Below are 10,792 nucleotides of genomic sequence, written 5' to 3'. Positions count from 1 at the left end.
GAAAAGTATTTTATTTTTTCGGTCCTAAAATGATAAAAAAAACATAATAAATCAGAAAAGGAAGAAAAATGTCTTTTTTTCCAGTTCTAAAAGGAACACAATGGAACAACAAAAGGAGAAAATTATACTTTTAATACTTTCCTTTTTTAGTTCTAAAATGAAAAAAAAAAAAACAAAACAAAAGGAACAAAAAAAGGAGAAAATTATTTTTTTCCGGTCTAAAATGAAAAAAAAAAAAAAAACATAATAGAGCTATAAAAAGAGAAAATTATTATTTTTTTTGCTGTTCTAAAATTAAAAAAAAAGCTTGATAGAGTAACGTCAGTTTCGTAATTAGCTTTTGCCACCCCTATCAACTTCTCCCAAGCCTAAAAAGCAAATTTATTCTTACTTTTTTCTTGCAAAGTCTGACAAAAATTTTTAGTCTACTGAAAAAGCAAGTTTTTAAAATTTTTAATTCTATTTTATTAAGAAATTCAATTGAACTGATTAAATTGACCAGAGGCCAGAATCTGAGTCAAAATGTTTCAAGACAGTTAAAGCGGGCCAATTCGTGCCCTCTAATTAAGTTTAAGAGATTAAATCAAATTATTAGAATCAAAAGTATATATATCACCTTATTAGAATAAAGGAATCAGTCTTTTATCTAACTCTTATTAGATTTTAAGGTTCTTAGATTCAAGTGGTTATATCAATTTATTGGATTCAAGGAATTAGCTGATATTGATCTTTTAAATCTAATAAGATGCTACTAACTCGAAACAACTGATTTTAATAAATTAATTCGATTACTTATTTAACACAAAAGATTTAATTCTTTTCAACTATTTAAAATTATTAAATCTGTCAATTGTATCAAACCGCCAGCGAGAAATCAATGCTAAGATAATGGTTTGAATCACAAATCATTGCTTCAAATCATTCCTTATGCAAAATATTTTTTTGAATCACTAATTACTCTAATCAATTTTAAAATCTAATGCACAAATGATTTTTGAACGGCTTTTCATTGGTTTTCTATATGATTGTCTAAAAATATCAAAATCTATGTATGACAAATAAGATGAAAATAAGTTTTTTTTTTTAAGCAAAAGAATTTTTCTTTATTTTGAACTAATACAAAGTAAATCATTTTAATTTTTGCATACTCTAGAGTTGGAAAACTATTTCAAAATATTGATGATATAAATTAAATAAAAATAAAAACATGTTTCTATTTAATGTTATATAAATATTTTCTATTAAAGGTAAACATTATATATAGTTTTATGGTGTCATTTTTTAAAGCAAAGAAAGTTAAAAAAAAAAAATCGAGATGCAATGGCTTGAAATTGCAATAACTTACGAACAAGTTAAAATTAAAAAAAAAAACAACGTAATGATACATTTATAAATGAAAACAGTCTTTTCAGCAAGTTTAACTCCGTAATTGTATTCCTGCAGAGTAGTTCTCTTGGTATTTTTTATTACAAATTACAAGAGTTACGATTAATTAACTTCTTCAAAGACATAAGAGAAATGCTTTAAAATTAAGAAAAAATAAGCAAAATATTTCTTTAAAAATGAACTTTATTTCGTAGCATTACAATTCCAGATGTAGGCCAATATTTTTATAATTATATAGATACGCATATAGTCCTTTTCCCTTATATATTCCAAACTATATATAAGAGCGAACAAACTTGTAGCAACTAGCAAATTATCATTCAATTATTTCGCAGCAATGTGCACCGGGGAATGTTGACAATCACATAGTCGCTTAGGTAGATATCCGAAATATATACTAGGTCGTTAAGTGCCACAACCCGGTATACATTTGCCCGGTATGCCCTACATCAATGTTTTTTTAAGGTGAAGCGCCATTACCCAGTATGCATATAACCGGTACTGATGTTTCTCCTAATCTATCCTCACCAAATACTAAAATATCGAATAAATATAGTAATATCAAAGAATAAATAAATATCAAATCGAATATAACAATTATTTCGGACATTCACCAATGCGACTATGTGATTGTCGACATTCACCAATGCGACTATGTGATTGTTGACATTCACCGGTGAAAGTCGACATTCTCTTGACTTTCATCTTTCACGGTAACACTCCTGTGTCTTGAATCCGACTCGAAGCACGTAATACAAATTTATGCATTTTATGAGTAAATACTTAATAAAAATACTTAATTCTAAGTAGCATATAAAAAATAAATAATAAAAATGAGCACAAAAACTATAGAAACCGTGTTGCATAAATCTAAGCTTACCTATCGCAATTCTTTTTTTTTATTTAAGGTCGTAAAGAGCCTTTTTTCATAAATATTTTTAAAAATTCATTTTAATCTAGCGTTCTCAAAATCTTTTCATCTCCCAGGAATTAAGTTTGATCGCTCAAGGAAAAATTACAAGATTTTATGTCATAACTGTCAAAAGCGAAGAAGCAATTACTACAGTCAATATAGAATGACGCCAAAGAAAGAAGTTTTGTATTTCACTCAGAATGACGTCCAAAATCCACCCGAAGGTACAAGAAATGCTTCTAATTTTTATTCTTTTCTACGTGTTATGCATTTTTATTTCCAGTACAACCCTGTCACTTAAACACGAAATACCGTATTTTTAAAGGATAATTCTACCATCTCTTTAGTTTATTTTCATGTTATGATCATAGTTTAAAAAATTGGCGTAGTGTAAAAAGTTGAATTAATTGTATGACCAGTGGCAAAAGGGGCAAATTTTTCTTTACTTTTCCAGAAAATTTTTTTTTCTCCATTTAATATTAAAAAAAATATTATTAAAAAATATGGGTGCCCAAATAGAAATGGTAAATTTAAACTTTTTTTTAATAAATAAAAATATGTGAACAGATCACAAATAATGTTCCAAAAATAGATCTACTATATATGCCAAAATGAGTGGCCATCAATGTTCACAGGGTCGGGTTTTAAAAATAACTGACGGTAAATAAAAAAAATAGTGCTTGGAGTCCCTCCGCGCGGAAGAAGTTAAACTTCGCAACCTGCGACGTTAATTGTAGAAGAATCAGCAGTCGTAGAAGGATGACTAGTTCTATTCAGTGACTCTTTTTCCTGCTCCGCTCGCTTCCGTGCTCTGTAATCACGGTAATATTGTGCATTTTTCCCTCGTGGACCTCATGTACCAAACCAGTGGAAGTGCTTGTGGTTGCCTCATCGTCTCGCCATGGAAAATGTATTTGCATTAATAATGTATGTGAATGCATCATAATGTAATTTCAGAAGAGAAAACCTAAGAAACAATTGATATTCACAAGAGACGTACCCTGACATAACCTTAAATCCGTCGCATTGTCCGTGGGATTGTTTTCACTCATTTTTTACAATTGTTATCCACTAAATTTGAAAATAAAAAATACTACTCTATTAAATTATATATACATAAAACTTTATCTTGGCAAACGTACGTTTTGGAAATGTTATTTCATTTGGAATCTTATTCATCAGAGTTCATATGGCGATATGATTGTTTTGAATCTATGCTAAACTCTATTTCGGCTCATTTTCCACCGAAATCCAATTAACTATTTTGATTTTAAATAAAGTGTTTTATTTTATGAACTGTCGCAAAAATTTTAAGTGTAGATTGGCGGCACTTAAAAACCGCCAAATCTGTAGCGGCGGTGGCGTTAATACGTCGTAAGTACCGAATTTTTATTCCATACTTTTCTGAATCATATTATTTCAAACATTGGAATATACAAGAGGTATACATAAACACATAATGTTATACCATTTAATTTTTCAAAAGTATTTTGAGAACAATTTTTATCAAAAAATAATAAACTAAAAAACGGAAAATAAAGAATTCTTAGGATAAAAAAAACGATTTTAAGAATTATTAACATTGAAATAAAAACTTTCATATTGTTTCTTTTTTTATTATTCTTATAGTTCTTAATCAGACGTAAAAAACCATTCTGTAGAGAACCATCATCAAATGAAAAAAAAAATATTTACAAGCAAATTTTTTATTGTAAAAATCATTGCACTTACCTGATTTATGATTCCCGGAGAATTCCAAAATGATAAGTTCCTTGTTTGAAAACTTTATTCTCAAATAATAGATACATAGTTTATACCTTCATTACTTTTAGATAACATACTACACAGCAAAATTTTATAATTGATATGAATTTGAATATGTAGCTAAAAACAGAATAGCTGAATTCTAGTTGAACTTATTCTTTCAAAATTAAAAAAAACTTACCAAGAAAACGATTTAAATTAATTAAGAATCAGCACAAATGGCACTATTTCAAGTAACTTGGATAATTTTTTATTGTTGTTTTCCGAATTATATGGATACAGAAATATATACTATTCTATAACGAAGAAGAATATGCTATAACTATTACAATTCTGTATGTTCTGAATTCATATTTATTCACTGGAATGACGAAAGCAATGTTGACTTCACTTTAATTCGTAATGAATTGAAGACAGAAGAAATGCATTTTACCTTAATACACACATCTGTAACAGTATCCGAAATCGGAAGTCATCAGTTGCAAGTTTGTTGATAATAGAAATTAAAAATTATTGAGGAATTTTTCTTCAAATGTTTGGCGTGTTCTGTTCCTGAAAGATTTACTAATATTCTGGAGATTTTTTTCAAGTTCTTCGGCCTTTTCCTTAGGGAAATTTTGTTTCTTATTTGCTGCTAAAAAATGGCGTCTGATTCAGTCAATGACTTTGATGGAACTAAATGAAAACGTGATAAATTAATGTCCGATATTTACAGGCTCCCGCTAGACGGCGTACTCGAGCGTTGCGATCGCGAATACTTTTATGATTTTATTATTTTTATGCTAGTGAGAACCAAAACAATATGGAAATGAATGAGGGAAAACTGGATCCTACCACGTGATTTCCCGGCCAATAAAGATGTAGCGTTAAACGTTTAACGCAACCTTGTTAGAAGTCGCATAAGAAGTATAACTTCAAAAAAGTATCTTCCTGTCGCCACTCAATCACCATTTTTTTTGGTGTCAAAAATGTCTTCTATGTGCATTTTTATACTACCTTTTAATAAATATGAAACATAATTATGAATATTTTATAATAATCTGAAAATTTCTGGCTCGTTTCTCAAACGGTTTTTATTGTTAGAAATGTACCCAGCAATATTTAGGATATTTTAAAAATTGCTTTGAAAGAAATATCTTCCATAATTAATGCCAAAATTTTTTTTTGTATTCTTTGAAATTTAGTTTTTTAAAAAAAGTGGCTACTGTTAAAAATGCTACATCTGGCCAGCAACAGAATTTCCTAACAAGATATTCTTAATTTTCCTAACACGATCGAACAACATTATTGCAAAGTTTCCTAGCTTAATTGATCAAGGTGGGTAGGTATTATATTTACATCGCACAAGAGCTGCACAATGGGCTATTGGCCACGTTCTGGGAAACATCCCTGAGGATAATCCGAAGACTTGCCATCACAATTTTGATCCTCTACTGAGGGGATGGCTCCCCTGCTTTGGTAGCCCGATGACCTGTGCGAAATCGAGCCCTTTACGGTAGAACAATTTAACGATGACCAATATCGCGCACCCTAGATCCCTACGCAGGGTGATCAAAGTGGTCATCTACCCGCTGACCGCAAGCCAGTGATGCTCGACTTGGTGTTCTACTGGGAACAGTGTCTTTACGATCAATCCATTGCGGTACACCTAATTGATACACCTTTGTAATTTCTTCTGCATCTTTGTGTTTCCCTCTTTTATTCTGTTTTTCTGCACAGAAGAATGCACTACAACCCATACCGAAACTATCATATGTCTTCTTATGTAGCATTTCTTGTGGTTTGTTCACGATTTTTTTCTTTATTCACATGCAGTTCAAAGTTAGCCCTGTTATTTTGTTATTTCTTTTGATTCACAACAAAGCTGATTCACTGAGTCGCATGTTCACTGATCTACTTCTTTTACTTTCTCATTCCTTCTCTTATCGACTTGTTGTCAAGAATTATTCATTATTGATTTTCGTCGCGATATAAACTTTCACAAATCATGAAATGACAATAGCTTAAGTGCATACCTCAAGTGCTAAGTGCCGAGGATTAAGTAAGAAGTTTTAGGGCTAAAGTTCCGATACCAGTATCTAAGTTAATAAATCAAAAATAAAATACACTTTATTTCTAATTTCTTTGTCTGATTAAAATAATTTTGATGTTTTGAAAAATTAATTAAAGAAAGAAATGAAAAGATTGAGCCGTATGGTATGCTGCGGTGCCTTTGGTTTTTTCAAATTGGATACAAATGTCGCCAACAGATGGTAACAGGCAAAAAAATAAATGTTAAACTATGCTTTGATAGCAACCATTAGCAATAATGTTTTCATGACGCAATCAGATGGCAAAATTAGCAGACACACGAGCAAATATTTTGATTAAAATATAAACAGAAAATAGTGTTTAATAGTTATTTTAGTATGATGAGCCATCTCTTCAGAAACTTAGCAACGATTTTTGAAACGTGTGCGAATATAATTTGCAAACACAACCAAATAACCTGATATTAAGCTTTAATAGTTTCAAAATTATTCTTAATATTACACAATAATGGTATTAAAATTGTTTTTAATTGTATATGTTTGGTTAATTTAAAAAAAAAAACAATTTTAGGCTATGTTTGTTGTGTGACTTTTCCGCACCATGATAAACTATTAATCCGTAATGGAGTTCGTCCCACGCAGTTTGTAGTTTACGGTGTCAATTATTTCTGATAGTGTTCAAAGTTATACTGTAGTCTCTTTTATTAGCGTTCTTTAATTTCGCGGATCACGCGGAGCCATTCATTTTTGCGAATAATCTAATTGGAACACATTTAACAGAATGTTTCTTTTTTATATAACTCTAACCGGTTTTTTTTTTATTGATTTTCAATTCGTTGGAGATTTTTGGGACACTTCGTATGAAAATCTTATTAACATCATAAAAATTTCAATCTAATAAGTTTCATTTTAATAGAAAAAAATATTTGAACAACTTTCATTTGATTTTGATCCTTAATTTTAAAATCAGATTTATGGATAAAATTATTGTTAATTGCATTTAGAGAAAAGAAGTTTGACATCGTTTGCAAGATCAAAAGAAATGAAGGAAAGATCGTCTGAAGGGAAGATATTCTATGGGAAGAAACTGAATCCAGATTACGAAGAACTCATCTTTAATTATACTGTAACTGAAGAAAATGAAATGAAATCAAGTATATAATTTTCTACTTTCTTTCAAGTATATACTAAGTACTTTATATTTAGTCATTCTTAAGAGATATTCTTTTAGCTTATTTAGTATTTATTTAGCTGAACATTTAAAAAATATATGGACGTGTGTGTTTAATAAAAGGTGAACCATTTTATTTTCTTGATGTATTCTCATGGCATGTCGAGTAAATGTTCTTGTGACTCATTAGTAAATGGAAGAATATATAGAATGATTACAAAGTGACATTGCCAATATCTGGCCCATGGATATCATATATTTGGGAGAACGAAATAAACTTTTGTATAAGGGTATTATAAAACACCCGCTGAAGAATGCAGTTTTAAAAAAACTGGCCAGATTTTACGGTTACAGAGACAGAATTCTAAAACTTTCAAACGATATTTTTAGCACGAATAATGGCGACGCTAAAGAGAGATGAACATCATACAATTTATTCAATTTAATTCTATCTTCCTTTTTGTTGTTGTCAGTTTGTGATCAGTATTAGAGTTTGATCACGCTATCACGATAATAATTTATAAACTAATATTTCCTTCATCCTTGTCTAACAAGTTCATTTTTCAAGCTAAAAGTATCATTTGAACTTCTTTTTAAGTTTTGTAAAGGGAGAACGTATCATATTACCATAAAAAAAGTAGGTTTTGCAATTTGAAATTTTCCAACTGCAGTTGTAACCGTAACTGCACTGTAATCGTAACCGCATGACCTAAATGGTCTTTTTTTAACACTATTCTTGATCACAGGTATTACAATAAGTTTATGCAAAATTTTATTCCGTTTTAAAGAAAGAAATGTTATACTATATAGAGTAGTAGATTATCATGACTTATCTCCTTGTGTTATGACTCGCAAATCTCTATAATTATCAATGAAAAAATTAATGACTCGCAAATCTCTATAATTATCAATGAAAAAATTCATGACTCGCAAATCTCTATAATTATCAATGAAAAAATTCTTTGACTCTCTCTCTTATAATTCAAGAACTGATTGGGTTGCGAACCAGCTAATTCCGACCTTATCCTAATGATCGTGCAAAATGTTACCTAGTCCGTTCAGAAGGTACGTTTAAGAAATTGAATATTTCTCATCGGTATAGCTGCAGTTTTATTCTGTAGTAAATAAAACTGCAGACAACTCAGTTCTTTTCCTTATTCATTTGAAAACATAAGCTATGCTTGATAGCTCACTGCTCCTTTTAATAAAAAATGAGTTACACTCAGAGTTTATTGCACATCATTTAAAAATTATTTGTTATGTCAGGTAAACTAAAATAAAATTATTTCCGGTGCATATACTAAAATAAAATGATCATGAGCATAGTTAATCATTTATTTGATGATTTGAACTTCCAAAAACGTGTCTTCTTAATCTAATAGTAAAAGGTTCCAGTGCCTATTTAGTGATTTTTAGTAAATTACTTACGAAGTTTCCACATTGACAAAAGGATATAAAAGTTATGTCTATCCTTTATTTCTTATCAGAGAGCTTCCAAATTGCGAAATCTATTGATCCCTAAAAATAAATTTAACTGATCTCATCATATCGGTGGCTCTTACTCATCGCCATTTTCTTGCCAAGTGCATTTGGAAGATTCTTCCACTCCAAAACACTCAAGGTGGTCAGTTAGTACCTGCATCTCTAAGATCTGCGAACATATATACATATAAATTTGGCAAAATAAACGAAATGATAAGTAGTTAAGATTAAAGTAACAGATTTTTCCCGAGAAATCTCAATTTTTCAAAAATGTCCCTCAAATTTCAATTGCTAAGCTCTTCGTTTAGAAAAAATGCAGTTGTCCTTTTGACAAATTCGTTCATCCTGTTCGTAGCGGTTATCAAGTTCTAAAATTGCAGTAGTTTGATAAAATTTCGATTTTTTTTTTCAATTCTTAATATTCTAAATCATGTTCTATTTTAGCAACGGTTGCAGTTGGAGTTCTGGATACAATTAAGTTTTGGTTTCTTGGGAAGAACGCAACGAAAGATTTTAAAAAAGAAGAAAGCAACGATGATCTTAAAAAAGAAGGACATCTGATATCTGAATCAAGCGGTGTACTTAGCACTCCAGGTTCGAAACTGCATAGGTACAGAAAAAGCAGTTACAGACACAAGAATAAATTCTTTAAACTGTTAAACAATTGACCAAATTCTTCCATTAAAAGGTAAATTCGCGTGGTTATTTGGTAAAAAAATTCATTGCAATAAAGTGTTAATTACTGAAATACTATTGTCTTGATTTGATTCAAGGATCTTCAGCCTTTTGCACCTGCGAGACTTGTCAATAAATTCGGGAATTCTTGCGAGCCATCCATCTGCTAGATCACCGGTTTCGAACTCATGGGCCACGGACAGCTTAGTACCGAAACGTGAACTTTGGTCGAGAGTCTCAAAAGTTTTCTGTGGACTTTAGCAAATGAGAAAGACGCTTTGTCTCTTGAAAATACATTTATTTTTAAAATTCTTTTTGTACAGTATCTTTTACTCTATTTTTTTTCCTTATCAGTAACTGATAAAATAAGTATTTCATTGTTGTAGATAATCTTTTCCTTTATCATAGAGTTGATGGAATTTTGAACTTGATTCTTCATTAAAAATGCACTGTTCGGATCTATCAACGTACTTTGACGAAATGCGCAACGTTGATATGCTCAACGTCTAATCCCTGAAAATTATTGATTTCTTTTAGGATCTCTCGTTTTATGAACTTTTTCATTTTTCTACAAAACTATTTTTTTAAACCAACTAAATGTAACTGAATGACCACTATAAATGTCACTGGAAGACTAATAGTGGACCCTAATTTAAATGGAACTGGATTGATTGTTGTTAACAAAAATTAAGGAAATAACAAAAAAATTGCTTAATCGAAAACATGCTTTTAGTAAATTAAATAATCCCATAATGAACGCTTAATTGAATAACAATAAAAATTACGAAAATAGTGTTTTTATACATTAAAAAAAACACTTTTAATAATTTTCTTATATTATAAAAAACATTAAAAATAATTTCTGAACCTTTGGATAAAAGTTGGAAAAAGTTTCACGATTTTGTGTAAAAGCGATTTCTTTTATCCAAATTAAGACTTCTGTTTTTGATTTATTTTTTTAAATCGCTGCCTTTAATAATGCAAGATATATGACGAAGTACACAAAAAGGAAAATTCAACTGCAGAAGACCAAACTTTGTCTATTCTTGTAACTAAACTATAAGGATGATCTTCAGGCTATCCTTCCGATATTTTGAGTACAAAAATTTTTTCATTCAAACATTGAAATGGTCGGAAAGAAAATTCTTTTCCTTTAGAGAAAGTACATTTTTAGTATTATTCATCAACAAAGATAACTTAATACTAATCCTAATTAATCTGCTATAATATGGAAAGACAGGAAAAATTATCCCAGTATATCCACTAGTAAAATTTCTACAATTATATGAATTTTCGTTGGAGCCCACACTAATTAATTCTGTATTTAAGTCACTGACATTACACGTGACGCTTTACCTAAAAAACGCTTTT

The 10,792-nt window shown here is 29.9% G+C and overlaps 1 protein-coding gene across 1 annotated transcript; it reads left to right on the top strand.

The window, feature by feature from the left end:
• Positions 1 to 2,381: 2,381 nt before the first annotated feature.
• Positions 2,382 to 9,929, top strand: LOC139426337 (uncharacterized). Its single transcript, XM_071184683.2, has 3 exons — positions 2,382 to 2,523; positions 7,098 to 7,247; positions 9,191 to 9,929. The coding sequence occupies exons 1-3, from the start codon at positions 2,463 to 2,465 to the stop codon at positions 9,412 to 9,414; spliced, it is 435 nt and encodes a 144-aa protein (XP_071040784.2). The 5' UTR covers positions 2,382 to 2,462; the 3' UTR covers positions 9,415 to 9,929.
• Positions 9,930 to 10,792: the final 863 nt, after the last annotated feature.

This window comes from Parasteatoda tepidariorum, chromosome 10 (genome assembly GCF_982258835.1).
Source record: "Parasteatoda tepidariorum strain Cologne lab strain chromosome 10, Ptep-v5.0, whole genome shotgun sequence".
Classification (NCBI taxonomy): Eukaryota; Metazoa; Arthropoda; class Arachnida; order Araneae; family Theridiidae; genus Parasteatoda; species Parasteatoda tepidariorum.
This window is presented reverse-complemented; position numbering and strand designations above follow the sequence as displayed.